This window comes from Etheostoma cragini, chromosome 6 (assembly GCF_013103735.1).
Source record: "Etheostoma cragini isolate CJK2018 chromosome 6, CSU_Ecrag_1.0, whole genome shotgun sequence".
Classification (NCBI taxonomy): Eukaryota; Metazoa; Chordata; class Actinopteri; order Perciformes; family Percidae; genus Etheostoma; species Etheostoma cragini.
The window spans coordinates 401,561-422,862 of NC_048412.1; the positions used below are offsets into that span (position 1 = coordinate 401,561).

At 43.5% G+C, this 21,302-nt stretch overlaps 2 protein-coding genes across 2 annotated transcripts in view; one reads left to right on the forward strand and one right to left on the reverse strand.

Annotated features, from left to right (window-relative positions):
• Positions 1-5,911, reverse strand: part of sacm1lb (SAC1 like phosphatidylinositide phosphatase b) — a 12,558-nt gene extending 6,647 nt beyond the window's left edge. Inside the window, exons 1-9 of the mRNA XM_034874914.1 lie at positions 5,809-5,911; positions 5,035-5,132; positions 4,326-4,400; positions 4,045-4,172; positions 3,055-3,204; positions 2,884-2,943; positions 1,775-1,808; positions 1,355-1,456; positions 524-609 (exon numbers count right to left, since the gene is read on the reverse strand). Of these exons, the coding sequence (XP_034730805.1) occupies positions 524-609; positions 1,355-1,456; positions 1,775-1,808; positions 2,884-2,943; positions 3,055-3,204; positions 4,045-4,172; positions 4,326-4,400; positions 5,035-5,132; positions 5,809-5,837 (762 nt within the window). The 5' untranslated portion in view covers positions 5,838-5,911. The remainder of the gene's footprint in view (positions 1-523; positions 610-1,354; positions 1,457-1,774; positions 1,809-2,883; positions 2,944-3,054; positions 3,205-4,044; positions 4,173-4,325; positions 4,401-5,034; positions 5,133-5,808) is intronic.
• Positions 5,912-7,032: 1,121 nt separating this feature from the next.
• On the forward strand, positions 7,033-15,414 carry fbl (fibrillarin). The gene is made up of 9 exons (XM_034874919.1): positions 7,033-7,135; positions 8,856-9,011; positions 9,722-9,853; positions 10,127-10,221; positions 10,455-10,625; positions 11,033-11,165; positions 11,444-11,556; positions 11,868-12,013; positions 14,417-15,414. The coding sequence occupies exons 1-9, from the start codon at positions 7,126-7,128 to the stop codon at positions 14,439-14,441; spliced, it is 981 nt and encodes a 326-aa protein (XP_034730810.1). The 5' UTR covers positions 7,033-7,125; the 3' UTR covers positions 14,442-15,414.
• Positions 15,415-21,302: the final 5,888 nt, after the last annotated feature.

Genomic DNA, 21,302 nt, shown 5'->3' on the forward strand with positions numbered 1-21,302 from the left:
GTGGTGGGTTTATTCAATGTCAAACTAGTTTTGGAGAAATATAAACACAAACTGAAGACATGTTTCAAATGTTGTAAGAGTAATATTTAGGGTTGATGCACCAATCACCAAGCCAAATTCCATGTAGTTCCCCTACTGGGACAATAAACTCCTTTCTGACTCTGATTTATTGATCATTCAACCCTTCTCACGGCAGACGTCACTGGCCCAATCCCAAAGTCAGCCCTGAGGACTAAAGACGTAACTGATCTCAGGTGCAGAGTCAGTGAGTGTGTGAGGCCACATGGGCTCAGACAGGTATACATGGGATTGGGACAGCACTTCACCAGATCACATGTTACCATGTGCACCAAAGTCCGTGAGTCCGAGAGTCTGTGAGTCCGGACTTTGGGATTGGGCCAGAGTATCTCTGCTGTAGCATTATCAGAATCAAAAAGGAGTTTATTGCCACAGTAGCTAGCTACCCCCTTAACAATCAATACAGAAACAGAAACAAATACATACATAATAGCTGTTGGCTCACCTGAACGAAGGAAGCCTTGGCACTGCTGAACTGCATGATCTGCTCCGTTTCCACGTAGTTAGCAGGATGGCCTTCTGAGTCGATGCCTGCATGCACACAGAGAGCTGCTTTAGACAAGTCTTTTCTAATGAACGTCCACTGGATGGCTGCACAGCTGACTGAGCTGGAGCAGGTTAAATGAAAATCACTTGAATGAAATGTATATGTAATGATGCTGTCTCTCTGTAGGACTAGTTTGTCCTGCTGTAAATGAGCTGCCAATGTGTTTCAATATGTCTGAAAAACACGGAACAATTACACCGTGTTGGAAATGTGTGCGCTGACCAGGGCTGGGTACTGGACCAACTGAACTGCTCCACAGCATCAAGCATATAAATGACTTTGTCATTCAATACCAAAGTTACATTTCCCACAAAGCCGCTAACTGATTTACAGCAGGTAGACGGTGTTGCAGTTACACATTCTGACGGGTCACAAATTCCGGTGTCTCACTGGAAACGCCTGACAGTGTATCCAGCTAGGTACAAGGTAGCAGAGGTTTCTTTAAGGAAGTCTAATTTTATTTTAGTTTTATTTTAAGAGTTGCTATGGCTGATAATGGGGCAGATTACATTGGCTGATGCTATATTTTCTGCATTCTGGTGAATGTTTCTGCAACAATTTATGGTGCAAATGTTTTATTTAGGTAAGGGGAAATATAATAGGTTGCACTGTTTTGATTGTTGGGGGGGTAACCCCCCCCGTCCATCCCCCTTGTAAAATTCTGCCTGTGCTTGAATTATCCCAGTACACATGGAGGTGAGGCGTCAGCAGAGCGGGCAGTAGCAATACCTCGGACATAGTAGCGGACGCCGGCTCTGAAACAGCTCCTCCTGGAGATAATGCTCCACTCAAACACCTTTCCATTGATGCAGCTGGACTTCATGGTGATGACTAGTCAACAGATGTGTTAAGGAACCGACATGGAGTAGTAAGGAGGCAGTGCATTCACATTCAAAAACAACAGAACTAACACACACGAGCACACCTGAGGGCTGCTGATTGAAACTGGCCAGGATGTGTTTCTGTAGGATCTTCGTTACTAAAGTCGCCCTGATCTAGCAACACATTTAACAGCAAGAATAGGGAGACATGACATAAACATAAATCTAGAAGACAGTAATGATGGCATGGTAAGATGGGCCCAACATGAAAGATCATCAACTAAACCGAAGTGAACTGTGGCAATGAGCCAACAAGAGGAAAGGATACAGCCATGGACAACAGGAAACACAAACCTGTGTAACTGGAAGAAGAGAGCCATGGTAAATCAAATGCTGCTATTTATTAATTATTCTGTGCCTAATTCTTGTGGGATTAAACTTACCCATGTAACCAGTGAATAGAAGGACGTGTACTCACAGAATCAGGTTACACAACTACGGCTCTGTTTTACAGCATTGTTTTACTGTCTCACTATCAGTTCTGGGGGGGTTGGCAAAGGTGGCCAGCGCCCCCGTAATATTAATATTAATATGACTGTGGCAAATGTTTTCATACATTTTTGACCCCACCTTTGTCCCCAGTGAAGGTCTTTTATTTATCTTACATGCAGTGATAAATAAAGGTTAACATTTCTACACATGCTTCTGTAATGTATGATTTATGTGAAAGTTACAACTGTACATTTCAGTTGTTACTACAATGCACACACAATTTTCATTTCAGTATGTTTATTTGTATTTCTGTATCCGATCCCAGGTGGTCACTGGAGACGCATGGGGTTCTGGACCCATGCTGCTGCCAGGAGTGACTGGACCCCCCTGGCCCATGTTAATGCCATGGCTGATCAGGCTTCTCAATTCAGTTTTAGTTACAATGTCAAAAGGAGTTTTCTTAAAACACTTTACAGATAGAGTGGGTCTAGACCACACTCTATTAACAAAGACCCAACAATTCCCCCCCAAGAGCTAGCATTTGGTGCGACAGCTGGGAGGAACACGTACTGTATTTGTACACAGCAGAAACATGACACAGAACCTGACTCTTGGTGGGCGGCCTTCTGTAACATCCTGCATGAGCCGTAGTTTGGCACAATGTTCCCAACAGGACTCAACATGTTTCTGACAGAATTCACTGATAAGAACATCCACTGATATAAAGCATCTTTATATCTATTATTATGACAGCAGAGAGAGATTCTACAATAGAATGGTAGAAAAGTCTTTGACATGGCTGTTCAGACTTCTGTTGGTTAGGTGGCTGTTAATCAGATGCCTTAAATAACGGAAACTATACTTCAAAGGGCCAATCTTTTCAGCAGTTCTACCCAGAAGGCAACAAAATAAAAGCTATGAAAGAGAACATTGGTTTGGTCTTACCTCTGGCTGTGCAATGAATTCCCTCAACAGGTGGCCGTTCCAGACGAACCGCTGATCAGCCTGCAACAGGGACAGGGAGCACAAGTTACTACAACGCCACACGCTCCTGAGAAGAGAGGAGGCCCACTGCTGGACAACCAAGAATAGAAGGGTGTATCAGGAATATCTGACCCTCTCCAGGAGGCTCATCTCCTGAAACTCTGGGCTGGTGTTGGCCAGGCGCTGCAGGGTGTGGGTCAGGTCGTAGTCTGTTGCAAAGTAGAAGCCGTCTGTGTGAAGCACATTGTTGATCATGGACAGGAAGGTCTTGTTGTCTTGCATCTGAAACGCGTCACAAATTGAGCAGCAGAAGTGAGAGATCAAGACACCGAATGGAGCAGACACTCCGACACCTTGAAGGCATCTCATTTCTCTCCTTTATAGTCTTCTTGCTCACTGGCAGCTCCACCATAAAGGACTTCTAACGCCACAGAATCTTCTGAGCACCACACCCAATTCCAAAGCCAGCAGGCTCAGATTCCCGCTGCAGTAATTCAGACTTTACGGTCTGTTACTGTCCATTCCTAAGATATCTGTATGTGTGAAGTGATATTCTCATTTAATACTAGATTATTAAATAATGAATTCACAAGTCATAAGGAGAAACGCTGTGGTGCTGCTGCTGGTCCTGGCCGCTCAACCTCAATTCATCTTATAAATATCGCCTGTAGTTTACCGCTTTAAAAGCTTCCTGTTACTACATCATGCTGACATGCTCACACTGCGTTATAGTTTTATAAAATGGTTTTATCCAAATAGATGATTTCAAACAGATGGTAATAAAAAATGTCAAAAGCAGGTGAGGTTCATGGTACCGAGCGGGTCAACCCCTCTGACTGTGACAGCTATGCTTTCAGACTTCACTGGTAACAATTTAGCCCATAGGTTTGCAATTTAAAAAAATCATATAACAGAATATCCTGGAAATACTGTAAGTTGATTGTTGTTGACTTTTTGAACAGTTTATATTCAAAGGACATTTGCCCAAATAATGATTCATTATGTCAACTTTATTGTATTTACACAAACACACATATACATATAGGTATATTGGTACAACTAAATGTGTGTGTGTGTTTCTAGGGGACAGCTCCCTGACAGCCCGGGCCCCTAGGATCCTACCTGGTTGTCTGTCAGATGTAGGATGGTCTTCTTATAGGATATGATGTCAAAGTCCACAGCCTTCCACACCGCATGGCCCAGCAAATCTCCCACCTTCTTCTTCTTAGTGATGATGACCACGTACATGCCTAACACACACAGGGGGGGGGGGGGGGGGGGGGGGGGGGATGACGACGCAGAGCTGAGCTTAACACACTGCTGATCTCCCACCTCTCTAACAGCTGATGGTTGCCGTTTGTTCGCCTGGAACAGGATCTTCTTGCAGCACGATCTGAACTTACCCGCCACCAGACGGATGGTCCCCATCAGTCCACATATTGGCCGGCTGTCAGCAGATGCAGGGACGTCCCTCTTCACTGGGGACCGAAGCATGGACACAACAATGGTGAGTGAATTATAATTTTTAACGTTTATGACTCTCTGAATGAAAATGTTGATTATCTACTCTCCTGACAAACTCTGATCACAATTTATCAGAGTATGAAAACAGGCTTCTCACTATGGGCTGCAAGACATATGAGACAGAGAAAATACAGCAAAGTCCCCATAAATGTAAAACCAGAACATGTTTGGCATTTGAACTGACAGAAGGACTAAAACACCGGATTGATCGAAACAGGAACAATCAACATACATAAGCAAAAATATAACGTGAGCTCATAGCTTGCAACTTGTTACCTACAAGGCAACCCAGACAAAATGTCAAAATCTAGTTAAAGTTTAAAATCTTAATGTGAAGAACAGGAGCAAAGGGGAGGCCTAACAGCTACAGAGGTTAACCCAGCCGAGCTACTGCGTATATGTCCTGTATTTACACACACACACACACACACACACACACACACACACACACACACACACACACACACACAAAAGTATACGCCGCTCCATGGGCTCTTTCCATGCCGCTGACTTCCTGCTACTGTCTCTCTGTCTGTGATCAGCGTGCTGGAGCTCAGTGTGGTCACCTGACCAACCTGTGCTGCTCACCTGTGAGAGTCATCTCCGTGGAAACCCTGTCGATGGCCAGGACGTCCTCAGACCCATCATCACAAGCCTCGACGTAGAACTTCTCTGGTGTGGTGCGCCTAGACACACACACACACACACACAGGTTTAAATCCCACAAACATCCTCCTCCTCATCATGTGAAGCAGTCCTTTGTGTCATAACGCCACTACTACAGCCCAGTGTGGCCCGAGACGGCTGAGGCCGACAGGAAACAGCTGTTAGCTCACTGGGCTAAAGCACCACAGGCTTCCAGTTACTCAGAGCTAGCTTAGCTTAGCTTAGCTTCAGCTGCTTAGAGCTAGCTTAGCTCCAGCTGCTCAGAGCTAGCTTAGCTCCAGCTGCTCAGAGCTAGCTTAGCTCCAGCTGCTCAGAACTAGCTTAGCTCCAGCTGCTTAGAGCTAGCTTAGCTCCAGCTGCTCAGAGCTAGCTTAGCTGAGCTCCAGCCGGGAGCCCAGCACTCCTGCTCCGTCCAGTGGTGTTCCTGATGTCCGCAGACTACATGACTCCGTGTGTGTGTGTGTGTGTGGGTGTGTGTGTGTGGGTGTGTGTGTATATGTGTCTCAGATGTAATGTTAGCACTGGCTGCAGTGACACGGTGAGTGCGGTCTGTCCCTGTCTCTGTCTCTGCCTCTGTCCCTGTCTCTGGAGTCCGGCTGGATGTGATGTCCTGGCGGACTCCATCCGCATCCTTAGGCGGTCTGAACAGGAACTAAAGCCATGTCAACATGATGTTAATTGATCCACAACACTTACAGGTTGAAACTCTGATAGGTGCTCGCCATCTTTCCTCCCGTTTGACCTCAGTGACGTGTCAGACAGCCACACACCGGCGGGCTACTTCCGCCCTCCGCTGAGAGAAGAGCCGCCAGATGGCGCCAGAGCCCCGCTGGATGGCGCCATAGACGGTTAACATGTGGGTAAATATGGTTAACATACAGCCTATAAGTGCTTTTAATACATTGTTAATATGTGGATATATGTGGTTAATATACAGTCTATGAGCGCTGTTAATATATGGTTAGTATATGGTTAGTATATGGTTAATATACAGTCTATGAAGAATATTAATATATGGTTAACATATGGTTAACATGTGGTTAATATATGGTTAATATCCAGTCTGTGAGCTCCCTCCGCTGAGAGAAGGCGATGAAATGCCCTCATCCATCCCCATCACTGACTCACCCACTCATACTTCCTCATACTAGAAAAATATGTCTGGACTCAGACCAAAAGAAGTTCATTGGTTATTATTATTTAGTGTAGATTCAAAGCAGAGGTCAGCAACAAAGAACAGCAGACCACAGGGGGGGCAGACATGCATGGACCATAAACAGGATCCTGAGCAGTATGTCCATGTAAAAGGCTCCGTTAGGGTCCCACTACCTTACTGTTGGCAAGGATTATCAACCAGGCAAAGTAGGAAAACTGGGGGTTAACTGCGTGTAAATCATTTTGTTAATTAGTCTCATATATTTTGAAATTATGAATGAGTTCGTCATGTTTTTTAACAGCATAGGCACATGTACAAATAAACAGCAAACTGAGAATATGATACACGTTAAAATCACATTAATGCATCATGACATGAGAAATGTATCAAACACAAAATAAGTCTTACCAGCCTTCTTATATTAAAGTATTAAAGTGTTTGCTAGATATACCACTGTATTTTATGCAAGATTGGAAAAGAAACCTCCTTAACGTTGTTATTTAGGCAGTATTTCTCTCCAGCTAGCCAAATTTCCTGCCAATTCATTTCTCCATAAATGAATTACATATTTTTATGTAATTCCTGGTTTATTTGAGCATTTATACACCACCTACAGCTGTTTTTATCTCCAGTGAGCATCCCTACCTTGCAGTCTATGATCCATTCAGGGGACTTGATTCGTTTATAAAAGGCGCCCCAACGCCAGCTGGTGGCGCTAATGTGTCGTAAACACGAGCGACTGAACAGCAGAAGAAGAGTGCGGGAGCTGCACGTGTGGCCACAGTGCGCGTGTCTGTTCAGAGGAGAAGGACCGGAGTCCCGCTGCATCGTCCGTGGAACGCCGAACATCAGAGAACATGAGACCAGGTACGGTGGAAACGGCCGTGTTAAGTAACTCTTTATATATATATATAAATATGTGTGTATGTATGTGTATATATAGTTAAATACGTGTTAGTACGTCTTCCCGCGGTGTGTTTGAGGTTAAAGGGGCTGATGTGTGCTCGGCCTACGCCGCCATGCTGCTCCGTTTACTTAACGGTAGACCGCTCTTACACCGGAGAGAAAAGTGCCGCCACTTGACTGGACGCTTTTTCCGTCAATGGTAACAACTGGAGCTTCCGACTAACGCTGACGGTAAGGAGTAAGAAGAGGCCATGGCGAGGTGGTTGTGCCACGGACACGCTTCGTAAGAGTCCAGAACACACGTGCTCAAGTCTCCGTTTGAAGTTAAGTTGACCACGAGCCCTCAGTCTCGTTTAGCAGCGACATGTTTTATGTAAAGTTAATAAGTATAGCTACGCATTACGTTGTTTACGGGGCAACGTGTGAGATGTTAAACTACGCTGTTGTTACATTTTGTGCCACGAGGCTAATGTTAGCTCCAGCTAGCATTAGCCCGGGTAGGAAGCACCTCGTGTGTTTGTATATACGGTGGGTCGGTGTTCACACCGTCACAGTTCACCGAGAAGGAGCTGTAGCGGGTCTTAAAATAAGTCCGCCTGATGGTACGTTACGTAGAACGTTTTATCCGATTATGTGCTGTGGATAATAAGAGTGAAGCAGAAAGACATTAAAATGAAAAAGTGCTTGAGCAGCCTTAGCTACGTGCTGCGTCGTATCTAGTTACGTAGCTAAAGGCTGAGTGGCCTCGTTTTTCGGTATTTAGCTACGTCTTTTGCCCACTTTTGCTACTCAATGCGCGCTGTTATTCAGCATCTCCCCGTAATGTCCGCCTTCTTCCCGGGTCAGTTTTAAAGCTGCTTTAGAACACGGTGGTCCTTGTAGGCCAGTTTCCTGTCGTTCACACAGCAGAAAGTAGGTTCTGGTCCTGGTTCGGACTGAACCCAGACGACAGACATGCTAGCTAGCGCCAACACATGGATGTAAACAATAGATGTTTCAAAATCTTAATAAAGTGGACTCTGCGATGAATATGTCCACAAATCTGTTACTGTCGAAATACAAGCAGGGTTTTGTCACTATAGTGTTACATGGATTTAGTTCCTCTACCTACTGCATGTACTGGTAATCCGGGATTTTCCTCGCTCAGAGTGGGCCTTTTGTGGGGGCAGTAAGCAAGATAGGTAAAGGTAAAGGTCCACGTAAAGGAATAGTGTTATTCTATAATCTTTCCTGTTATTTCTGACAACTTTTATATAAATGATGCTTGAGTAAATTGCACCACAGTTTAAAAAAAAAGGGGTTTCAATATCATTGGATCACTGGGAGAGTCTGGTAGAGACTCTGGATGGTAAAACTGAGATTAGCGCTTATATGGAAGTTTGTTCTCCGTGTCCAATGGCTGTCTGATAAATTGCTTTTAACTATGTTCAGAGAGATTTTGAATACAATTCTTATCATTGTGGAGGTGGTGATTTTCCTTTGGGGCTGGCTCCAAGTCCCCTATGCAGTAATGACATCTTTGCTGCAGCTGCATCATGTAGAGGGGGCACAGCAGCCCAGAGTGTGTGGATTTCATCTTTGTAGTCCCCACATGTTAGACCAATGAAGCGGTGCATATCAGCTCCTTGAGCTACATGTGCAGGGCCTGCTGACATTTCTCAACCTACTGTTTGTTTTCCAGGGTTTAGTCCTCGGGGAGGATTTGGTGACCGAGGAGGAGGGAGAGGGCGGGGAGGACGAGGAGGATTTGGTGACCGGGGAGGAGGATTCGGTGACCGGGGAGGACGTGGAGGATTCGGTGACCGGGGAGGACGAGGAGGATTCAGAGGAGGAAGAGGTGAGATCATGCACATTGTAGTAACATTATGCAACACAAGATTTTTTTCTTTTCTTTTTAACCAGGACCCTATTTCTATGCTACTAATGCTAAGAACAATCTTTTAAATTGGTCAGTACTGAGCTACGCCGTAAACTGTAGGCGTGTAGCAGGCTGCAATGTAAGAACAAGGGGCAAATGTGTCTACTAAAGGGGCTGTCTCGTGCTTAAAATTATAGAAAGGACCCCCACAGAGACATTTTTATTTAACATGAATCAGCCCCAAAATCAGATCACCAAATCAACCAGACTTCATGTAAATAATCAGTACTTTTAGCATGTATACAGCCAGCATATTTTCACACTTAAAATAATAATCAGAGCCAGTTGGCTGCAAAAAACAAACTTTTCGTGGACGCTAACTGAAGGTGCGCAACTCTCAACAATCAAAAACTTGATACTGTACCAATCACAAGGATTCTCAAAGTCCCTTATGTGAACCAGACACCAATCCAGGAGCAGGATCTAGGTTGGAAAACCCGACGTTACCCTCTTTAAGAATACATTCATTAACACATTGAACCCAAATACTTACTGAGCTACGGGAAATAAATTAACCGTTCTAAAATCAACACATTTTACTTAGAACCTCCATTGAAAGAGTGTTTGTAGTACCAAGGTACAGATGGTTGGGCCCTTAACCTACATGGCTCTATTGGTGTATTTTTCAGGTGGATTCAGGTCCCCAGAAGGTGGAGGATTTCGGGGCCGGGGTGGCGGCAGAGGCACCCCGAGAGGAAGGGGGGGCAGAGGAGGCTTTGGAGCAGGGAGGAAAGTTGTGGTGGAGCCGCACAGACATGAAGGTTTTTATAAATATTTATACATATATATATTTTATAACTAGCTGCTGAAACCCTGTTGCTTCTTGGGTCAGAGGTTTAGCAATTATTCCTTCTACCAGATGTTTATTTTCATATAATTTAATATTTTGAACTAGGTGGCTTCTGCACTTGTAAATATGATGTAGCAGTGTAAAACTGTAAAAAGTTTGGGAAATGGGAAAGTGGTACTGTATCTGTCTGACTAGATTTGCTGGTGTCTGTAGATTCTGACTGTGTGTGTCCGTCCGTCCTCAGGCGTGTTCATCTGTAGAGGAAAGGAGGACGCTCTGGTGACCAAGAACATGGTGGTGGGAGAGTCTGTGTATGGAGAGAAGAGGATGAGTGTGGAGGTGAGATTGTAGTTCACAGCGGTCACACAATGTAGGTACCACATCAATGTTGCATTAAGATTTTAATTGTTGATCTTTTATTGCATTGAAAGCCATTAGTTACATAAATGTTAAATATCTTATTGTCACACATAAGAACGCCTCTGCATCAGTGTTGTGAAATCAGCAGCTATGGGCTCTAGTGCCATGGCCAGGCTTTGTGAAATGTTCTGTTTTCTTACTCTGTCTGTCAGGAGGGAGAGATTAAGACTGAATACAGAGCCTGGAATCCATTTCGCTCCAAACTGGCAGCAGCCATCTTGGGGGGAGTAGACCAGATCCATATAAAACCCGGCGCAAAGGTCATGTACCTGGGAGCTGCATCTGGCACCACAGTATCACACGTTTCTGACATTGTTGGACCGGTGAGTACTACACACTGTTAAATTGTCATCTGCAAGCTGCAGCCCGTTTCACCAAACAGTCCTAGGAACTTTAAACTGTAATTACACAATATCAATATAAGTTTTAAAATTATTAAAGCTCAGAATGGCCCAGTGTGGTTCTAATAACTTTGTAATTGTTAATCTTGAAAACTAACTTTAATTGACATGCCAATAAGTTAACATAATTGCAGGCATTGAAAGTAGAGCTAGAATAGTGATGGGTTCAGTGTTAAAAAGACTAATCATCGGTCCACCCTGAATTAAGCAGGAGAGGGATTGAAAGGCACAGTTAATGCTGCATTAGTTAAAACCTTGACTTGGTGTTATTTTCCCGAGGGTAAGTAAAATGGTTTTTGAAAGTTGAACCTGTTTCTGGTGTGTTACAGGAAGGGCTGGTCTACGCTGTGGAGTTTTCCCATCGATCGGGCCGTGACCTTCTCAATGTGGCAAAGAAACGCACCAACATCATTCCAATTATCGAAGACGCCCGCCACCCGCACAAATACCGCATGCTAGTTGGTAGGTAGTCCTGATCCACAACAGGAGACTTAGTGGATTGGCCACAGTTCTGTCCTTAACAAACAGCTGATCCTTGAATACAAGATTACCAAATGACCTACAAAATGCACTCTTGAATTTAATGATAATTTGACATGGTTGCCACGTAGCTTGATGGATTTGCTGATTGTTGAAAATGGACAGTGGAAGAAGCATAATGCAGTCACCAGTCTCATCAGAAACATTAATAAATGTAATAAATTTGTGTGCAGAGAGTAACACTGAATCTCTTTTTGTAGGCATGGTAGATGTGATTTTTGCTGATGTTGCCCAGCCTGACCAGACGAGGATTGTTGCTTTGAACGCTCACAACTTCCTGAAGAATGGAGGACACTTTGTTATCTCCATCAAGGTACTCTAATAGCCACCTCCTAACATATGAAGAACTACCTCCAGTTATCCTAGTCTAGAGAGAATCTTTAAAAGACAAGGGTTCTGGACTGATCAGAAGGCCCAAAATATTTCTAAATTCTGTTTGATCAGCAGATTGGTATCATACTCAGGACTGAATTAAACTAGGGGACAAAAACTGTTTGGAATATTGCTGCTTTCTATAAAATGTCCCGTACATGACAGTGTTTACTCTGACCCCTTGAGCTGCATGTTGGGTGTATCATCAGCTGTTAGACTCTGAAGTGTCTCCTTCTGTCTCCTTAACTTCAGGCTAACTGTATAGACTCAACAGCGGCTCCAGAGGCCGTGTTTGCCTCAGAAGTGAAGAAGATGAGTTCTGAGAACATGAAACCACAGGAGCAGCTCACACTAGAGCCCTATGAGAGAGACCATGCTGTGGTGGTGGGCATCTACAGGTATGCCAACATCACACTGCATGCCTCTCATTCAACAGCAAAATGACTTTCAGAAGCAATCCGTGATGGGAGAACATGAAATACTCCTCTCCGTTGCTATTATAGCTTTGACTCACTTCTGCTCCTTCTCATGCTTCAACATTCGTTGTTTGGATAGTGAAGTATCACCAATCATTAAGTGATCCTTTTCACATCTCTAGCTCCGGTTCTTGATAGGTAGCTGTTTACTTAAGTTTACACCAACTAAAAATGTTTAAAAGGGGAGAACTTCCACACTCTGGAAACTTGTGGGTTGTTACAATGGGGCTTAATATAGAGTGAACAAGCTCTGACACAACCAATTAAAGACCTTGGTTGTGCTGACCTTATAATAGTCTTTCCAAGGAGGAGAAGAACTAAAGCCTTTTCTTTTCTACTTTACCCTAGGGCTATTCCAGCCCACATGTCTAGATAATAATTTTGATCCATTCCTAATAGTTGTCTACCGGTAATTTATCTATATGTCTGACTGAAGATAGGGCATGGCAATATACTGCCGGTAACCGTTACCGTTGTTATTTAAAACACATTTGGACTAATTTGCCTCATGTTAAAGCGTAACTCTCACCAAAATGCTACCTAGGGACCTTATGTGAAATGTAATCAAGTCAAACTTGTTTAAAATTTATAATTGGGATGGAAGTGTCGCTTTTAATATTGACTGTATTCTCATTTTTGGGTCAAATGGCCTTTTTGGCCCTTTTCCCAGCGATCTCTGAATGCGGAGGAACGGACTCCATAGGAGGAAATGTCATTCTAATATATCTAATATTTCTATGGAAATGAGCTTTCCATCTTTACTCTCCTCCCTCGACTATTTTTGACTTGTTAGATGGACGCAACCACGTGAACGGCTACAGTGAGTTGTTAAAACATTCTTGTTAGTAAACTCAGAACACAATGTTCTAATTGCCAAGATCATGTGTAGAGCTCCTGGTGAGCAAAGTTTAGTGTTGTACCACGCCTCCTTTGTGTTTTAAAAATAGCTATTTTGAGGCTAGCATAAAAGTGCCCCTAGAACTCAATTCAAAAAGCCATTTGACTGAAAAAGGAGAATACGGTAAACCTTAAAAGGGACTCTTCTGTCGTAATTATGCTTTTTAACGAAAGTTTGACTCGGGTACTTTCACAAATAGACCCTAGGTTGCGTAATGGTGCGAGTTACCCTTTAAGTTTCTTAGATGTGGTAGAGATGCAGACAGGGATGTGCAAATGCCGTTGTAGTTCTGTAAATCGCAGCAGTCTCTCTAGGTGAGAACATGGCTTACAGTTGGAGTTGAATGTGGCAGCAGCGCCTGTTAACTACAGCGCCGTCTGCTGGTGGTTTAGAAAGTTACATTTTGACAACAGATGCATGATATCAAACAACTCGTATAAAATGGTAGTCTAGCAGCAAAGTGTGATAAGAGCATACAACCTGTGCTGCGTCTCACCCACTGTGCAGCACAGTCCATTGTTGCGGGGCTCTTGCATGATTTCAATAGGTCTGCCTGTAGTAAAATAGTTTGTTCAAGATAATTATGTATTATCACATGCTTGACAAAGCTGTATTCAGAACTCTTGGAGGCATACACATCTGGCTGATATTTTGCCTCTTTAGAATTGTGGTTTAGGGTTAGGGAGGGATTTGCTGATTTTGTGCAGTTAGTATGTGTACTGCTGCCTGTGTTAGGGTTGGGACACTCTTGGAAGAGATTTTTAAACTCAATGAGTCTCTTTTTGGGTAAATAAAGGTTAATAAAATATCATGTACACGGCAGGCTGCAGCTCTGCACATCACTGTTAAATTTGTTATTTTGCTTTATTACAGTTTGGGTCTTGTTTTCATAGCCATAATTTGTTAGTTATGGGAATGCAGTACGCAAAGTATTTTGCCTGGATTTGAAAAGTCCTGTCAAGCAACTCATGAAGTCAGAAATCCAAACAAACCAGATGATTTGAACCAGTTTGACCCCTGGGCGGGACATTAAAGTTACAGCAAGGGGGTCTCCAATTTTTTACCTTTTAAATTTAACAAAAAAAAATGTACCTCTTGTGTTCTTTTGGTTGGGTTCAGTATCCACATTAGTTCTACAGTGTAGTTAACCCAGATTGTGACTTCAGGGACCTGTGGGACTAAAAGGCACAGAGTTGCACATTAACATGGTGAATTTGGAATAAGTGAACAGCCAGGAACAAATGGTTGTGGTGCTGCGCCATGGTGTTTCCCCTTCCTACTAATGTTCCAGAGTTAAGTTATGGTGACAGGTTGACACAATAATCCAGACCCACTCAAACCACTGCGGTCAGCTCTTCACATACAGAGTCTACTCTTTTTCATATGTGTACTAACGTGTGCTTTTCCTTCCTTCCTTCCTTCCTCAGACCGCCACCTAAACAGAAGAAATGAAGTGTGGGCAGAGGCTCAGGGAAAGTGATACCCTTTCACCACCATCTACTTTTTATACTTTGTGTTGTCCTTTATCCTACTCTGCACCGCCGCCTGCCTGTCATGCCATAAAAGCACCACGAGCAATCGGTGTCAAATTTGGCTGGCTTTCCTTTTTGAGTCCCCTGACCGTTAACTGACCAAGCATCCAACTGCTAGTCTATCACTGGTAAGGTTGGAGCACGTTACATGACATCTGGGGCTCATTCAGCCACAGACTGGAGCAAGTCATGTTTAAAGTACAAGGTTTATAATGTATAAAGGTTCACGTCTGGTTGGACCAGCTTTTCTTCACATCCATTATGCACAAGTGATGCATGCGTACATAAACAACTGATTATAAGGGTTATGATCCTGTAAGGACTACGAACTATAAGAAGGTAAAACAGGAGTACAGAGTTGTGTAGCGTGTCTCCAGCCTTAGATGAGTTGTTTGGGAATATTAAGAATTCATCCGCCACTTCCTTGTGGACAAGGTACTTTCTACCCTGAGGAGCATTTTCAACAGATATTATAAACAGGAATGTTATGCAAGTTTGAATTACTACTACATGGTTTGATTTAGGCTCCAGTGAGTTTTTGTTTGGTCAGTTTTTATTTCAGTATTTTATTGCTCATCTGTGCTTCTCAACCTTTTCTTACTTAATGTCTTTTCTTTTTCTGACATATTTGCTCTTCTGATTACTGCCTTATCAGGCTGCTTCTGATTCTAAGTAGCCCAAATCCCATAATGGTAGGGAGAGCCCTTTTCCCCACATACCACACCTCAGATGGCTAGTTATTTTATTATATAAGTTATCTGTCAGATCTTATGTATGGTCAAATATACTGTCTAATGTTGGGTGTACTTATGGCCCAATACCCACACTTTGTAGGTAAGAACTGTTAAGGCTGATCTGTTTAGTGGTGAGGAGATAAACTTGACCCTGTGTGTACAGACAAATATAGATGGTGACTTTTTCACAAACTTACTTTTGTGTTGGCGAAGTATAAAGGAGAATGGTTGTAATTTTTCAACAATTCATGCTTGGAACAGTGTGTTTTGACATTAACTGTAAACTTTGTTTTAATAAAATGTTTATGATTGTTTTTGATGGCTCATAATTTTTTGACTACGGTATGTGACGTGCACCTATACACATGGGAACTAAACATTTATTACAACAATTTCTAAGTTTTAAAACTGCACTGAAGGTCCTCCTGTTACAGCGGTCTTTTCCAAAAGTTCCGGTCTCTTCAGGTCCTTAGTGGCATGTTAGTGCAGCATCTCCAGCTGAGAAGATGGACATGTCCTGTGCGGGTATCAGGGAAACGTGCAGTTAGAACTCCCATGGTGTGGGGTACGCTGTCGGTGCGTTGGCTTTGCAGTTGAACGTTAACATTTAAACGTAGCCATATGCTTCCCATACACCGTCAACTGCTAGCTCCCGTAAAACTGAATCTGAACTGATCTTTCAACGTGAGTTCGGGTAGGTTTTTTTAACAAACAAATTTAAAGACAAACTTTTGGCAATTACTTGTGTGACGGTCTGTGGTGGACTGTAATGGCAGCCATTTTGTGGTAAATGTGGCAGGAGCGCGCTGGGCCGTGCTCGCCTGGTGTCGGGAGTGCGCTCTCAATGCAGCCCCTCTCCTTTGACCGATGTTAACATCACGGAGGGGCTGACAGCCAGCAGAGAGCTAGCTGTAGCTGTGCCTACCTGCTACAATACATATAGTTCTTCATTGCGCCGTGATAGCTGCCTGTACTGTCCAGCGGACAATCGGCTGGCCGTTGCCCGCCAAGCAGCCTGCAGTGTGCGGACTGTCTTCCTTCAAATTACAATGGCAGTGTTTAATTAGATAGCTAGCATGCTAGCTAAAGGCTAGCCAATGTTAGCTTTAAATTAATTAAAAAAAAAAGCTGACGGGCGTGTGAGTTCAACTGCCCACGCCGCAGTTGAAAGGTAGAATTGTATATGTGTGAGAATACATTTGAGAAGTAACTGAAGTTTTCAGAGTAGAAAGAAGTGTCCGTGGTGGAGGCGGCGGGCTGCACTCCTCCCCTCAGGCACGGCTAGCTGTGTCCATCGACACCCCGCTTTCTGAGCTCCGGAGAAACACCACATTTTACTGGAAACTAATTTCACCGGGATTGTATCGGCAAATCATCACTCTACAACCCTTTATTTGGATTTCTGCTGTGGAAGAGGGACGACTGACCCGGGGGAGGGGGCTCGGTTCGTGTGGACGGAGGGATATAGGGGTTCCGAACATGGCTGCTACGCGGAACTTCTCGGTTCGACACACCGCCTGAGGTAAGACACAGCCGGTCGGCGTTGCTTTTTTGATTCATGTATGAATGGGGCCAGTTGGTTCTTCTAATGTGTGCGTGTGTGTTAGAGCCACAGTGACAGTCAATCAGGGCTTGGTAGCATCATGTCAGTCGCCCCTGTCACCCGGCCTCGTGTCCCCATTCCTCCGCCGCTGCTGCTTTCGGGGGGCAAATGGGGCAGAAGGCAGGCGGATATAGGTAGGGTAACGCCGGTGCTGGACAATGGGTCGTGTTAGACAATTTGAGGCTTGCCTGTCGTAGGTACAATACCTGAGACGTGCATCATTATGATGGACTAAACAACGTTACTCCGTTTTCTAGCATGAAATGTCCTCTAAATCTAACGTTAGGGTTATCCGCCCCCTGCCCTCCTAGTTTACCTTGTGACTGTGTCTTACAGCTAAACATCTGGCAAGTCCATAAAGAGGCGAACGATTGATGCGGTGTTGGTGTGTGTGTGTGTGTGCGCGCGTGTGTGTGTCTGGGCAGCTTCAGCAGCGGTGGCATCGCGACCTGCCCTGACTGAGTTAACGCACGACACCACAGAAAAAAGGCAGAGGATGCCGGTGGGTTTAAGCAGAGATGGGGGATGATTGAATGGATGTGTTGCTGTTCATATCCTCAAGTATACCGTATGTGGTTAGATTCTGCTGTGGCGTGTGGATGGCGATGGTTTGAGCTATCAAAGCATTCAGCCAGCAACCCCCGACTGTCCTCTGCAGATCTGCAGCAGCAATCATTTGCTAACGCTAGCGGCTAGCTTAGCTACCGCATCAGCCCCAGCCCCTACCCTGCCCTGGAGTAGAGGGACACAGGCAGTCAGTTGCCGGGAGATGGCAGCTCCCAGGAAAGAACAGTGCTATGATGAGAGCAGTGGTGATGTACAGCTGGAAGACATCTTGACATCTCCTCTGTCTCTGGTCCTCTTTCTATCTGTGCTCAGCAGAATATGTTGCGGTCTGCAATCATTTAAACAAGGTTTGTCACAAACGATGTGACTGCTTGGCAATATTGAATCACCGGTTGCATTACTGTTGAGTCATTTGTCATCTTCCATCAAAAAGGCCATACATAGGCCCTAACGGACATTCTACATAGGGAAAAAGGACACATTTCCTCAGGTTGACGCTTCTGTGTGTCTTACAGACTCTATATATCCAGTGGAATTTGATTGCTAATCCAGAAAGTTGCGCTTCCATTGAGCTACACAGGATTTAAGCAATATTGTTTGGTATGTTAATTCTGTATGTTAGCAGATAAAGGATAAACACATTTCTTAATTAGCACCAAAACTAGACTGGGATAGTCTGAATGTTTGCTGGATGTTGGTTCGGTAGAAATCTCTTCACAGCATCAGTTCAGCACCATATCTTGCAAGTTGTAGTGTAACACCATTTTATACTTTGCATTACTGCAAAGTAAAGAAATGAGACAATGTCAAGTCCGATCTGGTCAATCTAATGGCATCCTGGGTGCACAGAGAGCGTGAAGCATCTAGGAGTGGCTCTGATCACTGCCAGACTTTCAGTGTTCCCCCTCAATCCAAGATAACTCGCCATCCCACTGACACAATGTTAAGTACATTTTTGGCTTGCATTGGAGTGCTTTTGCTGTCGTTGTCTTTTGGTCTCAAACAGCCAATGGACTCGTTTCCTGACTCAGACCATGTGTGGCAGCTTTGATAAACTAATTTCAATTTTTGTTAGACTCTAATAGACCAATATTTAGCTGGAACTCTGGTGTCACTCATTTTGCTCTTCAGCCTCGACTTCTCGTCATGGTCTGGTTCCTTTCTGCTCCCGTCCCTCTACAAGCTGAAACTTTTTCAACTTGAGCGGCTGTTTCTTCGGCTGCTGCTGCTTAAAGTGGATCTGATTCAAATCGGTCCACTGACCTGAGGTGCAGCCATGGCCCCTCTTAATATTGATCGTTTTGTATAATGCACCCTATTTTCTCTGGAAATTGTGGTTTGTGGCTGACTAAGATGTGTAAAGAATGATATTTGGTCTTTATCATAATGCATAAATAATGCACAACAATACAACGCCCATAATTCATCAAAACACTCCCTCTCGATGTCAAAAGTGGGTATGAAAAGTTAGCATTTTCCAATGTTCGGTAAATAATGTACTCATCATATTTTTGTAACATCTACTACTGAAAATAACTAATTTTAAAAGAGTAACATATTCAAATGAAGAAGAAATATTAAAGCTGCATCAATTAACTACATAGTTTGACCCTACAGGCTAAATTATGTGAATACATGAAATGTTTAATCACAGGATAGTCTGATCTGTGTATTAACATAACCTCAGCTTGCTCTGCGTTTGGACTGAAACCGTCATTAAAATACATTGGTTTGAAATCTATTTATTGGCTTTATTAGCCTTATAGTTTTATTCTTCAAAACCAAATCCTAAAGCAACACTTAATGGATTAATAAAATACTTGCCAGTTGATTATTTGAGTAGTTTTATTTTTACATCAATTTATTTAGCTAGTTTTATACTTGGCAAAAATATGAATGTTGCCTCACTTATTAGCAAGTTCCTGAAAATTATAGTAATAATATTAGTCATTATTACTATAATTAGTATTAATTATAGCAATAACTAATTAGTTATTAGGGAAAGTAATGTATCTGTTAACTATCTGCTTCTATTTTCTGTTAATAATGCACATATAGCTACATTATTTAGTGTTGCTGTGGAACAGTGTGGGACAAGACAAGTTATTCTATGATTGATGGAAGTCAAAAGTCTGTTATTAATATTCTTTTAAAAGGATGTGGACATCCTTTTACTCTGTCGGCCGACGTGTGCAGCGGCAACACCGATCTAACACCGATAGATCGAGTCACGTGTACGTTTCGCTGCCTTAAAGTCTGGTGACGTTGGATAATAACCCGGAAAGAAAATCAGGGAGTAGGCTGCTATGACGATCAAGACAAAAGAAAGGAGTAGTTGTGTTCTGAAATTCAAATAGGGTAATAAGTTACATTTGTAGTCGCCGCTCAAAGCAGTGGGATTACTGTGATGCCAACGTTGATGCCAACGTGACTCCATCACTGCCCATTAGGACCGTTGGCTTTGCTGTGTTACATAGCAGCGCTGCTCCTCTCCCTGAATCTTATTAACATGTTTTAAAAAAGAGCCCCGGATTGAATCTGCTGCTGGACTGGAGACCCTTAAGAAATCTGAAAGTGTTAGAGGCTAATGACAACCAAAGACCCCTTCATGACACAGCTGTACACTGTAGCAGATTGAGCCGACATCAGTTTCACAGATAGGCTTAATCTGGACTTTAAGGGTTCAAACCATGAAGCTGCTCCTGTCTCCTCGGATCTTTTTTTGGATATCTTTTGGCGTTTTTCCACTACATGGTACCTGTTTGTCTCGCCTCGACTGAACTCGCCTCTTTTGGTTTTCCATTATGATTAAAAAGTACCTGGTACCTGCTAACAGGTACTTACTTTATTTAGTACCCCCTATATCTGAGGCGATACCAAAAGGTGACGTGTGAACCTGCAGACTGCCGATTGGTTGGAGACAATCCTCACTAATCAGCGCGTCATCATTGTGTGGGGTCCTGAACCAACCCGCCATGTTTAAGGAGTTTATCCAGCTGTGTTTTAGCTTCTTTAGAAACTAAATTTGTCTTCTGGCAACCAGCCATACGCCCAGACTCAAACGCACCTTCCACGTTCTGTGTGTGTGTCGCATTAGGTCAGGGCAGTTTCCTGCGGCGTCACTACTGGCGTTTTTCCATTAAGGGTACCTGCTCGACTCGGCTGCGGTGCCCCGTCCTCCTTTTTCTCCTATTTCATGCGTGAGGCTAGCGTGGCTGGTCGCCATAGGAGCTAACTGCTGAGTAGATCTGGTACTAGCAGTGAGCTCCATTAACTGCATCAGCCAGACCACATCTGGTGGGGGGTATAATTCTGGTCACCAGGTATAAGCCAGGTATAAATGACACCTGTACAGTTTGGCGCCAGTCTTAAGTAAAACAAGTTTCAAAGTAACCTAACTCTGCCTCTTCCTGCTATCCCAAGCTGCCCACCATAATCATACTGAGATCATGAAAGGTACTGATTTATAGAAGGGCTAAATGCTATTAGATGGCATCATCCAGATACACAGGTCACAGGTGGAAATGTAGTCTAAAATACTTTATATATATATATATCTATATAAAAATACTAGTAAATGATGTGCTGAAAAGTTCCTAGAACAACTACAATCTAGTGTATATACATAAAGTATTTATGAACCTTGTAACAGGCTTCTCATTTTAAAATATGAGATCAGATGTAGCTGATTTACTGTATGTTAATACTGTAATGGCTAAAATGAAAAGTTTGGCTCTGGTCATTGAGCTCTGTGCAGCTCCTGTCTGTATTTATCCTAAAGATTGGGAGTGAAAAGACACTTCACTGCACCAATACCCCTGTACGCCTGCCGGTGTGTCTTTGTAGTTCAGGGACACACATTTCTAGAGAAACGATC

What these genes read in the sequence shown, in the direction of transcription:
- fbl (XM_034874919.1), top strand. An exon ending in TTTCTGACATTGTTGGACCG is followed by an intron (nt 10,626 to 11,032) that starts GTGAGTACTACA and finishes GGTGTGTTACAG; the next exon opens with GAAGGGCTGGTCTACGCTGT. An exon ending in CAAATACCGCATGCTAGTTG is followed by an intron (nt 11,166 to 11,443) that starts GTAGGTAGTCCT and finishes CTCTTTTTGTAG; the next exon opens with GCATGGTAGATGTGATTTTT.